At 39.5% G+C, this 23385-nt stretch overlaps 1 protein-coding gene across 2 annotated transcripts in view; it reads right to left on the bottom strand.

Annotated features, from left to right (window-relative positions):
* arvcfa (ARVCF delta catenin family member a) overlaps positions 1-23385 on the bottom strand; it is a 35306-nt gene that overhangs the window by 6965 nt on the left and 4956 nt on the right. Inside the window, exons 2-10 of one of the 2 annotated variants that reach the window (XM_041811296.1) lie at positions 22562-22738; positions 18160-18776; positions 10057-10535; positions 9787-9970; positions 9569-9686; positions 6493-6661; positions 5769-5786; positions 5556-5627; positions 4602-4729 (exon numbers count right to left, since the gene is read on the bottom strand). In XM_041811296.1, coding sequence (XP_041667230.1) covers positions 4602-4729; positions 5556-5627; positions 5769-5786; positions 6493-6661; positions 9569-9686; positions 9787-9970; positions 10057-10535; positions 18160-18776; positions 22562-22738 — 1962 coding nt within the window. The remainder of the gene's footprint in view (positions 1-4601; positions 4730-5555; positions 5628-5768; positions 5787-6492; positions 6662-9568; positions 9687-9786; positions 9971-10056; positions 10536-18159; positions 18777-22561; positions 22739-23385) is intronic. The other variant, XM_041811297.1, reaches the window with a different exon arrangement.

The raw sequence follows: 23385 nt of genomic DNA, 5'->3' as shown, positions 1-23385 counted from the left end.
AATCCAAACCCAGCCTTAGCACTGATCTTAAATTAAACCGACATTCATAGCCCAGTATATCTTGGCAAAGCACATTATTTGACAGGCCAGTGGGGACAAAGCCGTAAAAGTGATTTTTGATCATGCAGCATGGTGACAAAGTCAATCTAGACAGTCCAGTTGCATTAAGATGATCAATGCCAAAGCTCCTTTTTTAGCACACTCTCTGTGTGATGCTGCCTCAGCAGAACAACCCCACCTGCGTTAGGCTTGGAGGCCCCACTGTAAAGGCCCGAGGAGGTTTCTTATACTGAACAGGGCAGACTGACTTAAAGGTGACATATCATATCCCTTTGCACCTTTTATCACAGCCTCCTGTGGTCAAAATAAAAATGTTTGCACCATGCTTTTATTAAAGCATAATACTTATCAAGCCTCAGGGTTTTTTTTTTTGACCCTGTATAAACCAGCTTTAACAACCTTTCACAGAGTGGTCTGTTTTTGTGAGCGTCACTTTAAATGCAAAGAAGCTCCTCCTAATCCTGCTTCTCTCTTGTGCCTACACAAGTACAGCTGTGTGCTTTAGTGATGGTAATTCCGACTGTTTTCTGTGATCCGGACCATTTGGCTCATCTCAGCAAAAAGAGACGGCTCTTTCAGCTCCCAAACGGCTCTTCATTTGGGTGCCAGTTTGGCTTCATTTGACCTGCCATTTTAGCAATGTCATAACATATGACTGATAATTGGGCAGGTATTTTACTCCAACTATGATTGATTTTTAAAATTGATAAAAATATGATGTAATTATTTTTCAGAATATACCGTCTCCTCAAAACACCTTGTGGGTCAGATGAAGTCTGCTCATTGGCTGGGCTGTATGACACAAACATCAATGTTACACCATCAAAAACAAATTCTTAATGCATGGTGTGCCTGTGGTAGAGGGCAAAAAATCATCCCTACTAATCAACCAAATAACACTAGGCACACACAATATATACTAGAATAAAATTGGTGATAATAATAATGGTATGAAATGGCTCTCAAATGGGATCCAGCTCTTATCGTTCACGTAAAAGAGCTGTATTTCCATGCTGTCTTGGGTAAGAGGAATAAAATCAGATGTATGCATGCAGGTCCTTCTTTAACAGTGTACCTTTTAAAAAAAGCGGATTAATATCAGACTTGATGTGGTTATTTGTCACTTAGGTTAAATAGTTAAATGTATCATCCTCAATAGCTTACAAACAATTTCACTTCCATTTTATAGTTAAAAAACTATCATACCATGCTTAGCCTACGATATGCCAATCACTGCAGTTCTTATATATAAGTCTGACGAGAGAGCTGGGGGAAATTTTTGACAGGAAGGCAGCAACCATAAATTGAAGCAACAGCAGCTACTAGTGTTGGGAGTCTTCTTTTCAATTTAAAATAGCATCTGATCGATTTCAGGCCCGTGTTTATAAAAAAATCATAGGCAATGAGTTTAACTGACTTGTAAATTTTACATAGGCTTATTTGATATACAAATTTAACTGTTTAACTGTTTAACTGCTTGAATCCCTATTCAGAGCTATCAAGAAACCTTGTTGTAAATCAGCTCAGTTTGTAACTAAGACCATTTCTTAAAGGCTTTATTCAAGACATTCTGAAAAGTAAACACCATATGCAAGTATATTTTGAAATAAATACTTCCTAAAACAGAAAGAAGTCAAACTCCATTTGGACGTTCTAATGGCAGCGTTTTGTTTGGATGGGATGGTGCTTTCTCGAGCTTATGTTTCACTCAGAGGCTCAACATAATTAACTGAATGCTCCACTTTCCAGCCATTAGATCTGTCACCACCTGGGAAAGGAGGCAGATTGCCCTGTCAGAGATGCTGTGACCACTGACAATAACAATGCTGTCACAAGAGGGGAACTGAAGGAGAATCAACAGTCCCTCCATTCCAGAGCAAAGACTTTATACAGCCTAAAAAAAGACAACTGAGATGCATATGCTTGCTTGAATTTGATCACAGTTTCTAGTTTTGAGATGCTTGTTAGCACTTATCAACAGCCCTCTCTCACCATCGCTGAAAAAGGACTGGAGGGGTGGGGGAAGTGTTGAAACAGCAGTCATCAAGACATGCTAGGCATAGCTGTTAATGTTTTGATTGACAGTGACTTTTGTAGCACGCTGTAGTGGTGCAAGAGACACTCAGCTTAATTGAGTTTAATCAGTTTGAGCTGTCTGATTTAGGATAAGAGGAAAGTGTAGCCCTGCCAACTTAAATCATCAGAGAAGTTTGTTAATGAATGGTGTTCCACAAAATACTTTGCCATAGTTGGCATACACAGTTATCATTAGCTTAGATGTTCATTCGTGCTCTTAAATGAGGTGATATAATGCAAAATGCTAGATGAGCATGACAAGCATCATTGTCACAGAGCTTGACTTCATTCAAGGGTTGTCAACAGCGGCAAAAATGCAGAGTGCTTGTATTTACAGTACCTATAAAAAGCATTCACCCCCTTGGACCCTTTTATTGGTTTGATAACTCAATCACAGTCAATATAATTGGATTTTTACAAAGTCAGGTCAATTGAATGAAAACACATTGGGTAAAATAAGTGACTGCATAAATATGCACCCCCTTTTCAAGTCCAGCCACAAATTCTCTATTGGATTGAGGTCTGGGCTTTGTGCTTTGCCACTCCAGAACATCCACCTTGTTGTCTTTAAACCATTTTTGTGTAGCTCTCTCTGTATGCTCGAGCCATTGTCTTGCTGGAAAATAAATCTTCCCCCAAGCCATAGTTCTCCTGCAGACTGAATAGGATGATCCTCCAGGATTTTCCAATATTTTGCCATATTTATTTTACCCTCTACATTTGCAGGCCTTCTGAGGCCAGCTGCTGAGAAGCATCCCTACGGCATGATGATGCCACCACCATGCTTCACAGTAGGGACGGTGTGTTTGGTGGAAAATGTTCCTGTATCCAAAGCTCTAACAGGTAAAGAACCAGAGAAATAGTTGTTGTATCCCACCTCATGAAAATGTTTTGCATCCCCCGATTTCTAATTTCAAATTACCTTTTCTCTGAGTTAGGGATGTTCCGATGCAATTTTTTCCTTCCCAATACAATTCCAATACCAAGGTGTTGGTTATCGGCCGGTACTGAGTACTGATCCGATACCAGTCTGAACTTTTAAGACTAACTGTGCAGAGTAGCAAATTATTTCAGACCTATATTTGACTCAACAAATAGAATCATAATGTACAGCATCTCCGTGACCCTAAAGTTGTTTTCCTTCTGATTATTGGGTTACACTCCTAAATATTAAAATAACAGTAATACAGGGGGATGCATCACAGGCTATATCTCTCTCTATATCATGCTCTATGAGTGAAGTCCCAAAAAGTCACATGAGCTCCAGGCTCGCTTAAATTGCTGCCACAAAGGATTCAAAGGCATCAATAGCATCAATGGGAAAGCACAAAGACTAGCTTCAAGCGGAAAAACAAGTAAGAGGCATTGATTTATGGTTCAAAAGTTATTTAACTTTTGATAAACTGTGTCACTTCTTGTGGTTTACGGCATCACTGGTCTGGAATGCATTTTAATCATCACATTTGCAGAAGAACTGTCACGCAGCCACTATTCTTCGCTGCTGCAGTGGGTCCCCTGCTTCTTCCTCGCTGCTCTAAAACGGTAGCCCGTGCATGATGCCCTTTCCGGTTTATAGCACCAACAGTTGAACAAAGAAAAATATAAAACTAAACCAAACAGTATCGGATTGGTGCATAAGCTCATGTACTCGCCGATACCAATACCTGCATTCTAAGCAGTATCAGATGTATTTCCAATACTGGTATTGGAATCGGAACAACCCTTCTCTGAGTTGCTTGGAGTGTTCTTTTGTCTTCATGGTAGCCAGGAATACTGATCAACCGGTGACTGGACCTTCCAGACGCAGGTGTCTTTCACTTGAGAGACATTCACTCCACTCAGGTGATCCCTATTTCATTAATTATTTCACTAATTGTCAGACTACTAGCACCAATATAGTCAAATTCTATTCGCCATGATTTCTTTATATAAATCACCTAAGGGGTAAAACATCCAAGGGGCTGAATACTTTTTATAGGCACTGTGACTCCCAGAGACAAAGAAGAGAAATACTTGTAAAATTCTGAATCAGCTTTGCTCGATAATCAGCCATGGAAGATGCTCAAGCTTGTTGAAAATAGCCGCTTTACTGTTGTGATTAAAAGCCATTATCAGGAATACTTTCAGAAACCTGAGCATCACTCTTTCGTTTAAAGGTTTGTTGATTTCGTTTTCCAGTGGCTTTTACACAAACAGCAGAGAAATTGTAATGATTATGTGGAGACGAATCCTCGATCTGTTACGGACAATACAAAATAATGTGAAGGACAGGATGCAGTGTCTAAGAATCAAAGAGAACATCCAGCCGCATACACAGTCAGTGTGCCAACTAAGTATGAAATGGTAACCATAGTAACTAATGCTTCAACTATTCTGCCTGATAGAGCCTTTTTTTGTCTGGGATACAATTAACTTTCTGCAGAAAAGTTAAGGTTAAGGGGGAAAAAAAATTAGCAGGTACTCACAGCCCATTGTCCGGCTGCAAGGTTCTGCAGGGCTCCTGCAGCTGCTTCTAGAGTGTTATGGTTGTGACTGGAGGTGAGAAGAGACAGGTAGAGCCTCACCACCTCTGGCTGGTACAGCAGCTCCAAGCCTTAAAAAGAAAGAGAGCGAAAGTCAGTAATTCAAACACTGATAAAAAAGGGCTGGACTAATGCATAAAAACAAATATGCAAAACTATCCAACATTAGTCAGTTTGTGGGCTAATAATAAAAAATCTACTCCAGAAATTACGACGCGGTCAGACTCCTGCAGAGGTTTTTGTACTGAGCCAGCGGAGGCTGCTGGATTGTTATGAGTTAAGCTGACCCTGGACGCTACCATGCTTGTCACTCTGATTTGCATTCACCGGCTGGAGTGTGGGAGGCACAAGCTTAAATCTGATCTACAATTCAACAGCAGCCACATCCATATACACATTACTTGGCCCTACAGTACTGTTTTTTTTTCAAGCTTCTATTAAAAGAATGTTTTCATTGCTTACAAAAAGCCATAAGGCTTCACAGAAAGTAGAGTTTAGCTGCACCCAATAAAGATATATTAGGGTCCAAAGCTTTTGCAGTGCCTCCAGCAATTTCCAGTGTCTGCTAGAGGAAATGTTCCTCCTCTAGATTCTGCTGGATAAACTGTTATCAGTATTTCTGTCGGTGGGTTATTTTGTTTTAGTAATGAAACTCTCCTCAAGTGGTGCAGGTGCTGATGTGTGGCTTTGAATTTCAATGATTCCCCTTTCAGGCCATGCCAACGTCATGCATACAAAGCAAATACAAGAAAGCAGCTACTGATGCTGTACTGTACTGATGATAAATGATGGCTACTCTTCCTATACCTTCATCTAATATGATTTAAGTATAGCCTGCTTGTATGTACTGCATGAATCAGTCATGTAAAGTGGAAATTACTTCTTTTAAGTGTATACCTTTGGTTTGTTCAGTACGTTTTGGTAAATCCAATGTACCGTATTTTCTGTCCATAAATCCATTTTTCCAACCTGTACATTACAGATACATACATGCACACAAACACAAACACCAGTTTTTATTACATCAGTGCACAAGCAGATAATGTCACAAAATTCAACATGGTTTCCAATCACAGTCACATTGAATAGTTTCAAAAGGAGTCGACTGACCTTGGTTGAACCACTCCTCTGTTAAGTGAAGGGAAAAAGAAGAAATAACACAAATCAAGATTGAATGTCGATGGGAATGGTCTTGAAAGCAGAAAACAGCCTCTCTCAATGTGATGAGACACTGAGGAAGTGACAAATTCAGGTTAACGTTTTGCTCAGAGAGGTGTTTGTCAAATTGTGTGCGCTTGGCTGAAGGATAAAGATTAGTTAGAAGCCAAAAACTTTAAATCTCATTTAACTCCTTGGTTTCTAGAGTTGGAGAGGCTTAGATGTGCAGTTTCCAGTCAGTTGCTCTATTTTCAGATTGTTACTAATATGCGCAATGCATCAATGTTTACACCATTTTAGAAACCTTCCTTTTTCGTCTATTGAATTGAATAAAAGTTGCATTACTGATGTAATACAGGATAAACCAGTTTTGAATTCTGCAACCTGGCACTTTTCCCACAGAGCAAAATATATCATCGGCTCCTGCATGTGTAGGATTTTGAAATATTCAGGATAATGCCACAAAGTAGAGCCAAGAGAGATGAGACTACTGCCTCAAACCAGGACACTATAAGCTGAAAAAAGTAATGAAACAGGGAAGGCACTTGGTTTAAAAACTGTGAAGAAGTCAAAATAAAGGCTGTTGGGGACAAAGCAGCCAAAAATTGATACACAAGATATTATAATGCATACAGTAAGATTACTGTGATTTTATCACCTATGATGGCCGACAAACCTTTGGGTCTTTTTCCTCCAAAACAGTCAGGCTCATTCTTCTTCTTCTGGTGTCCCACTGACTTCATCAGATGGTGGGAATGAGGTTCCTGCAGTCGTTCTGTTCCAGGTATTTCTTTGTGAACGTGATAGGAGAGGTTCCGCAGGATGCAAACACAGTTTTCTACAGACTACATGGGGATAATGACAGGGATTTCAATCACAGAGGTTTAGACTGGTGCAGTTCAAGTTATGAGAAAATACTTTGGACCATGATACATTATCCACCTTATTTCTACCCTTCATGATAATTTGTGTGAGCTACGGGTGACTTACGATGCTTTTTGTCAAACCAGTGTTTTTCCATAGTAAGGAGGCCCATATCCTGATTATTAGTCATTCAGAGATTTTAAAAAATGTATGGATGTCATCTATTACACCTTGAACAGAGTGATGCGATTTTCCCTCTTCCTTCTAATGATGACGAATGAGAGGATAATTCAAATATACTGCTTCAGATAGTATACACAGGTATATTTAGCCAACTTTATAGCTTTGTGTCAGTATAAAGTAATAAAGGCAATTGCATTTAGTTAAAGTAGGCAGGACATGGCCTTATACACTTTAACACAGATGCAGAGCCCAGTCAGAGCATTAAAATTGCTCCCTGTAATTTGTTGAAGTTCTGAAATACTTAATATACACTAGCTAGTCCTTCTTTTATGCTGTTTTTTTATTACTATCCATGGTTCAAGTGGTCACCTCTTCAGGTTGGTAGATTTGAAAGTCAGTATTAAAGAAAGAAGAATCACATCCTGATCCATTCAGACAGGCAGTGGCATATTAAAACACCACAATTAAAGTTAAAGACACAAATTTAACTTTGTCTGGTTATAAGTAGAATACAGAAACAGGTACCTGAACTCCGAAATTGCAGAATATAAAACTAAAAACTTAAACCTCACAATGACATTGAGTTGGATGTTTGCTTTTACAAAAACAACATAACAGCTAAATTGAGCATATTTTCCTCTCAAAAATAAGTGCTGCTGGTGGGAAGCCACTATAGTAGAAAAGCCACTGGGGGAAACTTTTTTTCATGTCTAGTATAGCACCAGAAATTTCATCTATTGTTTTATCTACAGTTGAGCCCCAAGGAATGAGATGAACAACTTGAAGGAATTCATAATTTGTATTATATACAGTGCCTATAAAAAGTATTCTCCCCCTTGGATGTTTTACATTTTTACTGATTTTATAAATCCTTTATAGTCAAAAGAATGTTGCTTTCTGTAAAAAAAAAAAAAAAATCCTTAATTTCAAAGTGAAAAGCGATTTATACAAAAGAAATGACCATCAAATTAAAATATGTAATGTAAAATAAATGATTACATAAATATCACCCCCCTGTAAGGTCCTGAAGGCCCTGTTCCTGGTAAATCAGTGTTCCTGGCCACCATTACACCATGAAGAAAAAAGAACACTCCAAGCAACTCAGACAAAATGTCACTGAAAATAGAAGTCAGGGGATGAATACAAACATGTTTTAAAGGCACTGAATATCCCCATGAGTTCAGTTAAATCCATCATCAAGAAATGGAAAGAAATGGCACATGTTTAAATCTGCCTGCATCAGGCTGTCCTCACAAACTGAGTGATCATGCAAGGGGGAGACTAATGAGAGAGGCCAAATGAAACCTATGACTACTCAGAGGGAGTTACAAGCTGCACCAGACAAAGCTTTATAGGAGAGTGGCAGAGAGAAAACCACTGTTGAAGGAAACTCAGATTAAATCTGGACTAGAGTTCACCAAAAGGAATGTGGGGGACTCCATGGTCATGTGGAAGAAAGCTTTTTGCTCTGATAAGACCAAAATGATGCTGTCAGACATGATTCTATGTTTGACGGACACAAAAAACTGCACATCACCCCAAACACCATCCCCACTGTGAAGCACGGTGGTGGCAGCATCATGCTGTGGGGATGCTTCTCGGTAGCCAGTCTGGAAGGCTCGTAAAGTTAGAGGGTAAAATGAATGCAGCAAAATACAGCAAAATCCTGGAGGACAATCTTATTCAGTCTGCAAGAGGACTACAGCTTTGCAGAAGATTCATTTTCCAGCAAGATGTTGACGTAAGCATACAGAGAAAGCAACACAGAAATGATTTAAAGACAACAAGGCAAATGTTCTGAAGTGGCCAAGTCAAAGCAAAGACCTCAATCCAACAGAGATAGATTTGTGGCTTTACTTGAAAAGGTCTGTTCATGCTAAATTCCCATGCAGCCGGAGACAGTTCGAGCAGTTTTGCATGAAGAATGGAGTATAATTGGAGTACATTGAGACCTATCCACAAGATAGTGCTGTTTTTGCAACCAAAAGTGAATATTTATGCAGTAACTTATCCATCTATCTATCTATCTTACATAGTTTTGCTTAATTGACATTACTTTGTAGAAATCTGTTCTCACTTTGGCATTAAAGAGGTTTCATGTAAACATTTTTTAGTCATAAAAGCAAAATTATATTGACCGTGATTGATTTATAAAATTAATTAAAGGGTAACACATCCAAGGGGGTGAATACTTTGATCGGCTCTGTAAAATGCGGCTATGTACGAGCTATGCCTTGATGCAAAACCTGTGAAGCATGATGCTCTTTCTGAGCTGCATGTGTAGTACAAACACCCAAGTTTATCCCTCTATACTGAATTTTCCTGCCCACTACCATGATACAGTTGCTGTAAAGTTGATGTGACCTGATGTGAGAATATATAAGAAATACTGAGGAAAATGTAAGTGTGTTGGTAGATGGTAGTGGCCTTTGTTTTCTTCAGTCAGCCTGACCATAGATGGCTGTATAAGAAATGACTTGTATAATCTCTGTTAATAGAATTTACTTGGTCTATTATGTTGTTTATACACCAGTATGTAGGTGAAAACATCCATGGTAATACACCATGGTGCCAGATTTGTGTAAACCAAAGTGGCTTGGTTTTTTTCTACAAAAATAGTATAAAATCCTAAGTTTAACAATCGTGTTCAAAAATATGCAATGACTTTATGGATGCATAAGAGGTTGTGTGATGACTTCACATACCTTATTATCAGTGTCCTTGTTAACAACAGCTGACTGAAGGGCATGAAGGAGCGCGTCCACCAACCCCTCACACTCCCTCAACCTCTGCCGAGCTTCTGCTCCATCTGAACTCACATTCCTATAGAGACAGCACTGTTAGTGAAGCTACAAGAACTCAGCCAATCACTAATAGCTCTAGGAAGCTACGGTCATTTGCTCCATGATTGCCTCTGTGTTACCTCAGACATCCTGAGGTGTTCTTAAAGACTGTGGTCCACTCTGCACTCATCAGTTTGGAGGGGTCAGTTGAATCTCTCCTCCAGCCAGAGTGCGGGATGATAATCTCATCAGTCAGTGTCTGAAGCCCACTGTTGATGACCATCATCTTCAGAGGCTCATGCGAGGAGAGGTTCCACAGAGTACCTGCAGGGAGAGGATACTAAAGCTGTAGAGAATAAACGAAGGGTTGCATATTATGACTGACAAAAAAGGCGGGAAATTAGCTGTACCTGTGACTAACTCTTTGACCTCCATGCTGCTCGTCTTCCTAAGAAGCCTGACTAAAGCTTGGATGCCATCACAGTTCTTGATGGCCATTTTATTGTTGTGGTCTTTGCCATAGGATATGTTGCGCAGAGCTCCACAGGCCTTGCGGTGGACCTCAGCCTTAGGGTGGTCCAGTAATTCTACCAAGATAGGCACTCCGTTCAGCTGGCGCACCTCTTGCTTGATGCGATCATTCTCATAACACAGGTGTTGCAAATAAGCAGCAGCATTGGACTTGACTGGATCCATTGGGTGGGTGAGCATTGAGATGACCTCATGTAGGTTGGGGTCTCTCCAGCGTGGGTCTCTGCGGATGCTGTCCAGGCTGACCATACTGCTTCGCTTGTGGGGGAACTGCAAGGTCTGAGCACGGCACATGGCCTGGAAGAAAGGATTCAGGTTCCCCTCCAGCTGGGCCATGAAGGCATCGTCATAGCCACCTCTAAGCAGGCACAGAAAAGCATTTTGTTTGTGTTAGTCAACATTTTGGAAAGAGAAGAAAATTGATGTAGAGCTGCAAACTAAATATCAAGCTACAGGCATCATAAAACATCTGCCAATACCTCCTGTTTGTATATTCTATATATGACTATTAAAAAAGTGTAAAATCAACCAAGTTGTGGTTTTACCTGGGAATTGAAGTTCTGCTAATTAGCCTACATAAAACATTAAAAAGACAGCACCAGAGGCCTCTCGCTGCAACATAAATCCCTTCTTGCCCTGGACAGATCAGCCTGGCAGTCCACCTGTGCCAAAGTGTCTGAACAAATACACAGCACTATCCAACAAAGGAGACTTGAAAGGTGTGCTTCACGGCTGCCAGGTTAAACAAAACATCTGGGTTCCTTTAACCTACAAATGGACAAATGTGTTGCTTACAGGACAGTGACATCCTGAAGTCTCCTTACAAGGCAGAAAGACCCCAGGCAGGTTTTGTTTCCCCTGACAGAACAAGGCCAGTGATTTCAATCTGCTTCCAGTCTTCCTGCACAGTGAAAAAACTCCTTGCTGTATCTGTAGGCTATATTTACTAAATTAGCAGTAGGCTACCCATTTTTCTAGTCTTAAATGTCTACTTATGCATCAAGTCTTAAAACTAACCTATCTGTATATTATCTGTTTCCCTATACTTCATGTGTTCAGGTTAAGCTAGCCGTCTTTTAGCTTAATACTAAAGTCTCCAAGCTCTACTTTCCAGTCTTAAAGCTAGCCACATCCTATGTTTCACACTAAGCCTTAATGCTAATCCAACCACATGTAAGCTGTCTAACTATATCGGCAATATACCTATACTTAAAGATTGAAGCCATGCTAATATCTCTGAAGTTTTTTCATTGTGCTAACAGTTTTAATGTTGACTTATTACTTCCTTGCTGTTTCCTATACTACTTATCTGAATGTTAAGAGTTTCCCTTGTGTTGTCCTTTCTAAAAAGCTATGCTAACCATATCCTGGCTGTTTAACTTGAGGTCTTTATGCAAAGCTAACCCTAGCTTTAATGGCTTGTCGTGTTTCAAGCCTTAAACTAAGCTAGCTGTATACTCTTTGTTTCCCTATACTTCAAATCTTTAAGCTTAGCTAACCACCTTGTTTGCTTGATACTAAAGTCTTTCCTAGATTTCCACTCTAAAAGCTTGGCCAACCATATGAGCCATATCCCTGTAAAACAAGTTTTAATGCCATGCTAATATCTCCAAAGTTGTTCCTTGTGCTAACACTTTTAATGCTAACTTAACACTTCCTTGCTGTTCACTATACTTTTAGTCTTAATGCCAAGAATTTCCCTGTTGTTGTCCTTTCTAAAAGCTATGCTAACCAACTTGAGGTCTTTATGCAAAGTTAACCCTAGCTTTAATGACTTGTCATGTTTCAAGCCTTAAACTAAGCTACAAGTATACAGTCACAGATAAAAGTATTGGCACCCCTGGAATTTTTCTAGAAAATACACCAGTTCTCCCAGAAATTGTTGCAATTACAAATGTTTTTGGTATACACATGTATATTGCCTTTATGTGCATTAGAACAACACAAAAAATCCAAAGAAACATGACAAAATTGACACAATTTTACACAAAACTAAAATAATGGGCCAGACAAAATCATTGGCACCCTCAACTTATATTTGGTTGCACACCCTTGGAAAAAAATAACTGAAGCCAATCGCTTCCTATAACCATCAACAAGCTTCTAACACCTCTCAACTGGAATTCTGGACAACTCTTCTTTTGCAAACTGCTCCAGGATTCTCAGATTTGAAGGGTGCTTCTTGCAACAGCAATTTTGGGATCTCTTCATAGGTGTTCAATGGGATTTAGATCCGTACTCATTGCTGGCCACTTCAGAACTCTCCAGCTTTTTCTCCAACCATTTCTTGGTGCTTTTTGAGGTATGTTTGGGGTCATTGTCCTGCTGGAACACCCATGACCTCTGATGCAGACCCAGCTTTCTTCCTTGCAAACAGTCAAGGCACCCAGTGCCAGAGGCAGCAAAACAACTCCAAAACATCCTTGAACCTCCACCATGTTTGACTGTAGGTACTATGTTCTATTCTTTGTAGGCCTCATTCCGTTTTCTGCAAGCATTTACTCAGGTAAATTTTTGCAAACTTCAGTCTGGTTTTTTCATGTCTCTTTGTCAACAGTGGGGTTCCCCTCGGTCTCCTTACACTTTTGCACCCTGAGTCTGCAGGACAGCCTGAATTTGTATGGACGTTGACTGAGGATGTTTATCTACCATTCCAACTATCCTGTGTTGCATTCTTTTGTCAATTTTTCTCTTCCATCCACATCCAGGGAGATTAGCCACAGCTCCATGGGTTATAAAATTCTTGATTATATTACGCACAGTGGACGAAGGAATTTCAAGATCTCTGGAGATGGTCTTGTAACCTTGAGACTGTACATATTTTTCCACACTTTTGCTTCCTAAGTCCTCAGACAGTTTTCGGCTCCCCTTTCTCTTCTCCATGCTTGGTGTGACACACACAGGCACACAACACAACGGTTAAGTCAACTTTTAGACATTCTAACTGGCTTCAGGTGTGATTTCTAGATTGCCAGCACCTGTTACTCCCACAGGTGAGTTTAAATGAGCATCACATGCTTGAAATAAAATGATTTAGCCACAGTTTTAAAAGGGTGCTAATAATTTTGTCCGGCCCATTTTTTAAAGTTTTGTGTAAAATTGTGTCAATTTTGGCTTTTTTCTTCAGATTTTTTGTGTTGTTCCAATGCACATAAAGGAAATAAACACATGTATACCAAAAATATTTGTAATTGCAACAATTTCTGGGAGAAATGGTGTATTTTCTGGAAAAATTCCAGGGGTGCCAGTACTTTCGTCCATGACTGTACTTGTTTCCCTATACTTTAAATCTTAAAGCTAAGCTAACCATCTTGTTTGCTTGATACTGAAGTCTTTCCTATATTCCCACTCTAAGAGTTAGGCTAAACATTCCTTGTGCTTACAGTTTTAATGCGAACTCAACTGTTTTTTGCTTTATTCCTACACTTCCAGTCTAAATGTTAAGAGTTTCCTATTTAAATGTCTACTTATGCTTCAAATCTTAAAACCAAACTAAATGTATATGATGTTTCCCTATACTTCAAATCCTAAAGCTAAGCTAATGTCTCTTTTCTTGATGCTAAAGTCTCCGTACTCTTCTCTATATTTCCACTCTTAAAGTTAGTTTAACCTTATCGGCCATATCTTTCCAAGTTTTAATCCCATGCTAATATCTCCAACACTGTTGCTTGTGCTTACAGTCTTCATGGCTCTGCCCCTTATTTCCGCTCTAAAAGCTAAGCTAACCATATCCTGGTGGTTTTCCTGTACTTTAAGCCATAATGCTATGCTAGTATCTGCTATCTATTGCTACCAGTCTTTTGGCTAAGCTCACTGTCTCCATGTTTTTTCAGGAAGGCTACTTCCAGACTTAATGCTAATACCCAATGCTTTCTAACAAAAATGATGTGGATATTGATCTTCTTAGCTAATGATGTGCAGGAAATTGAGTAACTATATGACCAAAAGTAGTTAACTATCCCTTTTATATTCAAAAGGTTAAATGGAACAGGTTTAAGGGCGTCTAACAGACTGGGCTCCACTGAGTTTAACAGCATAAGTGAGTGGCTTGTAGCTTTTCTAAACAGCTCTGTCACTTTATATGGGCAAAGGAAAAGCTGCTGGCAGGCAATAACAGGTGAAACCTCCTTATTTATTGACTTTGCAGCAGGCTGCCATTCCTGATTGATACCAGCTGCTACTTAACTGCTGTCCATCTGTCTTTCTATTGTCCAGGCCGACTCACAGGAAAGAGATAGAGGCAACCTCTGAGTGGCTGTGGCTACCGCTTTAATGAATATAACTCTCACAGCAGAGACTCTTTAAGACAAGTTACACTGATACAGTTGATACGTTTACAATGGTCACAGCACTAAAGACCTTTTCACATACATTTTTCTTCAAGTTTTTGAATTTATTTTTTGGAGGGGATAGTTATCAGTCTGTAAACAGGGTTTGGGATTTTTCCTATGTGAAGTGATCTGGTTTCCATTTGTTGTATATTTGTAGTTCAAGCTGTATTTACCAATCATGTATTAGCAAATAAAATGTTCTGTGCTGGCAGCAATAAATAGGGTGAACTAAGACCCTGCTGATGACAGACCAGCTCCCATTATGATGATTTAATGGTCTCTTTAAACAGATATCTGGGAAAAAAAAGTTCAGCTAACAATCCATTACATGTAAATTTGCACCACAAATCTGCTTTACACTGTGTACACAGCCAGTCGGAGGTCAGACTCCCTACCCGACATGCATCAGAAATGATCAAAACAAGCTCAGCTCTAAAAGTTGTTTACTTGTCCTCTTAAAGGGAAACCAAATAAAGCTTGACTTTTTATCATAATGTTATGTCAGCAATTTTAATTGCCCTTAATTGTGACAAAGTCACATGACAAGTTGTTGATTTTCAGGCTCATACTGCTGAAGTGAGCATGATTTAAGACATGGTATCTTAGGCACATTCTACTGCGGATTCATCAGACTATTAGTGCTACTTTGTAGATAAGAGAAATGATAGCCTTGATATTTTAGATATAAATGCTACACCCCTCTCTGACATCACTGGAACTAGGAAGAAATCCCCCCTGTATTCCCAGAGGTCTAGAGCATCTATCAGATGATGATAGTTAGAGATTGCCAAAGAATTCCAAGATAAGGAAAACAATAAGTTAAGACGTCTTGGTATTCCATTTTTTTTGGCTTAAACTTCAAACCTCCCTAAAGCACCATGAATTACAGAGTTTTAATTAAATGATTAAATTCAAACTGACTGTATGTTTAAAATCCGGAGTTAGATAAACTTGGTGTAAAGTCTTTCAGCACATTTATTTATTTAGAAGGATAGCCCCTTGAGATGGATCATCTCATTTTCAAGGGGGTCCTTACAGACATATATACATTACAAATAACACAATACACAACAAAACAACATAAAGTACAGAATACACACACAAACACACTCATGCACCTACACTATGCTCTCAAATGCTAAGTCAGTCCCCCATCAAACAGTTTCAGTCCTTCATAGCAAAGAGTGGAATACAGTCTGTGGTCACACACATAAATCTGTAAAAAGGAGTTTTATATACATATGTTTACATGTGATATTTAGTCATAGATAGGTAAATTGAAACAACAAAGTAATTGCTTAAAAAAGCAATGATAACAACATAAAGGGCAAAATCAAAGACATGAGCAAGGAATTTGTAGATGAGTAAATAAATAAGACTTAAAAATAGGAAAAGATGTAATTGATCTGCCTTTATTTTGCATATGATACAGTACCGATACAATGTTTTCACCCCCTTGGATGTTTTACCCTTCTGATGATTTGAGAAATAAATCATGGTCACTATAATTTGGCATTTATACACAAAAATTTTACAAAACAACCTCTTTAATGTCAAGTTAAAGACAGATTTTTACAAAGTAATGTCAATCAAACCAAACTATGAAAGTTAAAATTAGTGATTGCAAAAATATCCACCCCTTTTAAAGAGACTGACCTAATTCAACAGAGGTCCAAACAACTGGTGCTAGTAGTCTCACAATTAGAAATGGGGATCACCTGAGTGCAGTTAAAGTGTCTCAAGTGATTGGAGTATAAAGACACCTGTATCTGGAAGGTCCTAGTTACTGGTTAATCTGTATTCCTGGCTACCATTACACCATGAAGACAAGAGAACACTCCAAGCAGCTCACAGAAAAGGTTATTAAAAAGTATAAGTTTGAGGGATGATTGCAAACAGTTCAGTTAAATCCATCATTAAGAAATTGAAGGAAAAAAGCACATGTATAAATCTGCCTAGATCAGGCCATCCTCATAAACTGAGTGAATATGTAAGGAGACTAGGGAGAGAAGCCACCAAAACACCTGAGACTGCTCTGAAGGCTTTACATGATTCAGCAGCTCAGATGGGAGAGACTCTGCCTTCAACAACTTTTTGGGTTCTTCACCAGTTAAAGTTTTATGGGAGAGTAACAAAGAGAAAGCCTTAGAGAAAGCACAGTTGAAGAAAACTTCACCAAAAGGCATGTGGTCAAATGGAAGAAAGTTCTTTGGTCTGATGAGACCAAAATGTTGCTTTTTGACTTTCAATTCAAGATGAAATTGTTTAATCCCAACAGATTTTATAGATTTTACTTTTGCCTATGTACTAAGATGTTTTTTTGATTGATTTTGTTATTTTATAATGATATATTCTTGTTCCATGCTTTGCCTTTTATACTGTGAAGCACTTTGATTGACCTGGTTGTGCTAATGTACTAAATAAATAATTCTGAACTGAACTGAACAGAAACAAACAAGATACTTTGTGTGGCAAACACCACACACTGCACATCAACACAAACACACCATCCCCACTGTGAAGCATGGTGGTGGCAGCCTCATGCAGTGGGGATGCTCCTTAGCAGCCAACCCTGGAAGGCTTGTAAAGGTTGAGGGTAAAATGAATGCGCCAAAATATAGGAAAATCCAGGAGGACAATTGTCTTCAGTCTGCAAGAGAACTACAGCTTCAGATAAGATTCATTTTCAGCAAGACGATGACCTGAAGCATACAGCGAAAGACAACAAGGTGAATGTTATGGAGTGGCCGAGTCAAAGCCCAGACCTCAATCCAATAGAGAATTTGTGGCTGGACTTGAAAAAGGTTGTTTACACCCGATCCCCATGCAGCCTGACAGAGCTTGAGCAGGTTTGCAAAGAAGACCGGAGTAAAAGTCAGTGTCCAGATGTGCAAGCCTGATTGAGATCCATCCACACAGACTCAGTGTTGTGATTGCAGGGAAAGATGAATCTACTAAATACTGACTTGAAGGGGTGAATATTTATGCAGTCACTTTTTTTACATCACATATTTTTGTTTAACTGACATTAATTTGCAGAAATCTGTTTTCACTTTGACGTTAAAGAGGTTTTATAGTGAAAAAAAAAACCAAATTATATTGACCATGATTGATTTATAAAATCAATAAAAAGGTAAAACTTCCAAGGAGGTGATTACTTTTAATAGGCACTGTATGCTTTGCTTTGCAGAACCATGTCCCTGTCTGTCATAAACTTCTGTGCTGCTGTTTTTCCTTGTTATCAATGTAAATGGTGCTTTGCCTTTTCTTGTGGCTGCTCGCTTACCTTAGCCAGAGGTGATCTCATTATCAGAGACCATATTGATATTTCAGTGACAAAGACTGAGTACATTTACCTTCCCTGTCTGCTTTTGTGCCAAAATAAAAGTTTAATGGGATAAAACAGATTGATTTCAGATAAACAAACACCATCCCAAACGTGCTGCAGAGGACAAGCTTAGCTTAGCCTAACTGTACCTTAGAGAATGTGCTTCAAAGCACATAAATTTTACCCTTTTTACTTCACCATTACCCTTTTTAAGTCTATAAGGGGCTGATCTGTTTTTGGCCTTATCATAGAGACTACAAGAGTCCCTGAAACACATTTACACATCTTTCCTGTGGGATCAATGAAGTTTGATCTCCTCTTACCTGGTTCTTGACGGCTCCCTGAGGAGCTCCATGGTTGTAATCGGCCTGAACTGGTGGATCCCCCCCAGAGTTGGGTAACTGGCAGCTGGGTGCTCACTCTTCATGTCCAGTGGGTTTTCCCCCCTTTCACCGATGACATCCTCCTCTGATTGGCTGCTGAACCCTGCTGGAGCGTAGCTGTCCCTGAGGAAGGGTAAGGTGTAGTGAGCCCCGGGCTGGTAGGTCTTGGTGGGCCAGTAGCTGTGGAGGGCAGTGCGGGAAAGACTTCCATATCCGGCACATAAGTCACCGCTGATGGGTCTGTAGTTGTCGGGGAGGGCATACACTCTGCTCTGTCTGTCTGTGTTCACCGGCTGAGGCTCCCCAGGCTGCTGTACCACCTCAGGGTGTGGAGTTGTAGTGATGCTGGTTGTTGTTGTCGGTGGAGCAGACTCGCTGGCTTCAGTTTTGGCATCAGGAACAGGCTGCTCAGTGGGAGTGTTTTCCTGAGCCTCTGGAGTCGATGTGAGCTCAGGTGTGTCTGATGTCTGTGCATCCTCCTGCTGCATCTCAGGGGACTCTTGGGTCTCACTGGGAGCCTCTTGTTCAACACCCTCTTGTTCCACCGCTTTGGACTCCTACAAAGATTGATGCACCACAACTATTATCTCCACAAAAGCCTAATTAGACTTTGTCTTTAAAATCCCATTTGTCTGAAAGGTCTCAGGTTTCCCCTGTCCGATTAAATGCCACCAAATTGGTGAGTTTTTAGTCAGAGCAGGAACAATTTGGTCTCAATTTACTTGGAACAGACCAAAGTGTTACTGTTCCCTGCAGTGTGTGTTTATCTCCCATCAAAAGTGCACAGCAAACTCCTGCTAATTTCTTATAGTGATGATCAATCATCATCAATTCTGCTCCTCTCTTGCTTTCTGAGCCAAAATATAAATAATGTATTCTTTGTTCCTGCCAAAAAATAATAAATTCCCCGTGTTCAAAATGAGTTTAGATTGGACTCTGATGAAACAACTTTAGGTCCAGCCACTGTTTGGAAGCAGAGTAAATTTAATTATCTGGGTAAGTAAATTGATTTTGATTTAACTCTTTCACTCGTGAGAAGAACTTGTTCTCTTCTGCACAGAAACATGTCAATATGTAGCAGCTGAGCAAAATAGAGCCCAATTGCATTAAAAATTTTATGGTGCCATTGCTCCAGAAGGCAGTTCTCGTCTCAGTCTGTCAGTGCGAGTGAAGCTCAGTGATGTGACCTCAGTGGACGATAAAACTGAAGACAGTGTTACAGTTTCTATGATGGATGGACTCAAAGATGGTACCTTGGCTGAGAAGGGAGTTTTTGTTTATATATGTGGAAAATTTTGAGGATAAAAAGTCTGTTATTAACAGATGGAGGTTTCAAGTGGAGTGACGAATGACTCTTATAGTCTGAAGATGATGAAACTGAAAGCATGGAGAGGAAAGGTAGCATGGTTGTAAAATGAAATAATGGCTTATAATGAATTAAGTAATCAGATTTTTTTTACAGCAGCACTAAGATCATGTTACACGACAACCACAGTGCACATACAGTCATGTGCATAAGTTTTAGGCATGTAGGGCTCTAAGGATCCCTCACAGTGCCTAATGTGCCACATCCGGGGCCTGGAGAGGGATGAGCAGGTTTTCAAGTTGTGACTTCAGCTGTGAGCCTCGCGCACAGACACGTCTCTTTCTCTGTGACTCTCTGGTGTGGTGAGGTAAAATAACTCGAAGCACGGATGAATTTTCTTGAAGGTGCAACATTATGTCGCACAGTACCACCCCCATGTTGAGCTACATGATGTTTGCCCGTGTTTCGTGCCGCTGCTTTGACATGCTGTTATTGTTTAGGAGGAGGCAGGGTGAGTGTTTGTGAAGTGAGGCACAAGTTGTGCCCCGCTTAAGTGTTCCCCCCCGACATATTCCCAGATATACAGTTCTCTTTCTAAAAAACACAGCATTTCAGTCAAATTCATTCAATTTCCACGATTTCTGCATTAAATTGTAAATTCCGTTTTTATTGGCCAATTCCACGATTCCGTCTGCGATTCCGTAAATGTGGAAATCATAGGGCCCTAAAAGGCGATCAATATTGCTGTAATGTTAGCTCCACTGTACAGTACATTTCCTTGTCAAACATATGGCTGATGTGATAAAAGAGAGGAAATAAAAACTATATCCTCTTACTTCCACCTTTCCTTGAACCTGTGATGTTACTCATCGGGGCCAAGGAAAACTGGATAGGAAAAGACTTACGGAGCAATTTTTTGGACTTTCTGGAATGAACCCTAGCAGTTTGCGCCTTTAAATTCAGCCACTAAAGTTCTTTTTTAGTGTAAAAAAAAAACTGCAAAAATGTGACCAGAGGTTACCCCCTTTTTTTGTATAAAATCATTCTTATGTGCCCATACATTTTGTTTAATGCTCTTTCATGAGATGATGTGTAAATTTGCTTGTTTTCTTAAGATCTCTATACACACTTTGAATTTTATGAATTTTGAACTTTATATTAGTCTAGGTTTTACTCAAGATATCAAGAAATTAACTCTTTAATACGGGAAAATCAGCACTGCTTTCTCAAGACAACAACCTAAGATCACTTGTTTTCACTCTTAAACAGAGTTAGGTCCATAAGTATTTGGACAACAATGTAATTTCAATATTTTTGCTCCTAATTACCAAAACAGTAGAGCTTAAATAAAATAATCAGTGTGCGACTGAAGTGTAGACTTCCAGCTTTAATTTGAGAGGTTTCTCAAAAGTATGGCACATACCATATAGGAGAGACAGTCATTTCATTCAAAGTATCTTCACTCTCTATTTCAGGGGCTCAAAAATATTTAGACAATGATCTGACACGCTGTTTCATGGCCAGTTGTGGCCCGTTTTTCTGTTATTTCAAGACAAATGAGGCAGATTAAAGTCTGGAGATGGTTTCAAGAGTTGAATTGATATTTTTGTAGCTGTTTGACTTAAGCAATCATTATGAAGTCCAATGGGGCATCACTACAAGTGAAAGAGGACATAATTAGACTGAAAAGTATGCAGCATTAGTAGTGGCTAATTCAACAATTTGATACATTCTTAAAAAGAAAGAATGAGCTGTCAGGCTCAGCATCATCAAAAGGCCTGGAGACCATGGATAACAATCATGTGGATGATCGAGGAATACTTTCCCCTTCACAACATCTAGACAAGTCGAGAATACTCCGGAGGCGATCGCTGTCTCATTGTTGAAGTCTGTAATCAAGAGACGCCTTCATGACTGTAGACACAGTCTTTACAACAAGCTGTAAACCACTGGAAATACTGAAGATCAGGAAATCCAGATCAGTCTTTACCATAAAATGTCTTTCAGAGTCTTTAGACAGATGAAACCAAGATAAACATGCACCAGAATGACAGGAAGAGAAAAATCTGGAGAAGGAAAGGAACAGCTCATGATCCAAAGCAGACTGCATCATCTGTCAAACATGCTGGAGGCAGTGTTATGGTACGAGCATGTATGGCCAATGGGACGGGCTCTCTGGTGTTTATTGATGATGTGGCTGCTGACAGAAGAGTATAGGGCTTACTCTCTGCTCACATTCAGCCAAATACTGCTAAACTAATAGGATGCTGCTTTATAATGAGGATGGACAGTGGCTTAAAGCATTCTGCAAAAGCAACCCAGGAGTTTCTGAAGACAAAATAATGTAATATTCTTAAACAGCCAAGTCAGTCAATTGATCTCAATGTAAGAGAGCACACTTTTCAGCTATGAGGACAAAACTGAGGAAGGAGGACCCTAAAACAGGGAGCAACTGATGGTGACTGCAGTAAAGGGCTGGGTAAAGCATCTTCAGGTACTAAAAACTGTGGTAATAGTTTCAATTATGTCAGTCTGTCTAAATACTTTTGAGCTTCTGATAATGAAGGTGATCTGAATAAAATGGCTCTATTTCCCCCTTAAATTAAAGCTGAAAGTCTACAATTCATTCACACTTTTATTTCACTTCCAGTATGGGGGTACACAGAAGCAAAAAGATCAACATTTTTGACATTAAAATATTCAAATGTATTCTTACACATGAGTCCCAATTTTTAAATTCTGTTATTTCTTTGCTTATTAAACCTGCTTAACATTTCTAAATATTTTTTTAATTTGTGTCAAGTGTAAGCTCTCCCTTATCCTTGTCAAAACCTGCCCAACACTGTTGGATTTAACCAGCAATATTTTAAGCAAATCAGGACATCCCTTACTGAAAGTGTTGCTTTTATCTTCCTACATTCGATGGCTTTCAGATATTGCCTCGTTTAACAGATCAATCAAATAATGTGCTGCATCAGACCTCGTGATATCAGCAGGTGGTGAAAAAGTTTGCTCCCAAAATAAAATGTCTCAAACCTCAGTGTCTGTCTGCTGCGGGGTGTCGGTTTCCGTGGAGCTCTCATTGGTAGAGGTCACCACCGAGGCGATGGAGGTGGGCGTGTCCAGTTCTTCATTGGTGGATGGGTTATCCACGGTGGCTTCTTTAGCCTCCTGGGATAGAGACAGAGGAGGAGGACCCTCTGAGCTCTGCTCCTGAACAACAGACACAGAAATGTCACTGTCACTGACCATCACGATTCAGTATCAGTTGTGTGCATTCAAAGCACAATATACAGTGCCTATAAGAAGGATTCATGCCCTTAGATGTTTTACCCTTTTAATGATTTTATAAATCAATCATGGTCAATATAATTTGGCTTTTTGACCAAAAAAAATTTCTTTAATGTCAAAGTAAAAACAGATTTCTACAAAGTAATGTCAATAATCAAAAATATGTAAGGCAAAATAAGGGACTGCATAAATATCCAACCCCTTTAAAGTGACTGACCTAAATCAACAGAGGTCCAGCCAACTGGTGCTAGTAGTCTCACAATTAGTAAAACTGGGATCACCTGAGACGCAGTAAATGTGCCTCAAGTGATTGTAGTATAAAGACATCTGTGTCTTCATCAGTATTCCTGGCTACCATTACACCACAAAGACAAAAGAACACCCCAAGCAACTCACAGAAAAGATTATTGAAAAGTAGAAGTCAAGGTACTGAACATCCCACAGAGTTCAGTTAAATCCATCATCAAGAAATGGAAGAAATATGCACATATGTAGATCTGCCTTGATCAAGCCATCCTCACAGAGTGACCGTGCAAGAAGGAGACTAGTGAGAGAGGCCACCAAGACCC

This window comes from Cheilinus undulatus, linkage group 17 (assembly GCF_018320785.1).
Source record: "Cheilinus undulatus linkage group 17, ASM1832078v1, whole genome shotgun sequence".
Classification (NCBI taxonomy): domain Eukaryota; kingdom Metazoa; phylum Chordata; class Actinopteri; order Labriformes; family Labridae; genus Cheilinus; species Cheilinus undulatus.
This window is presented reverse-complemented; position numbering and strand designations above follow the sequence as displayed.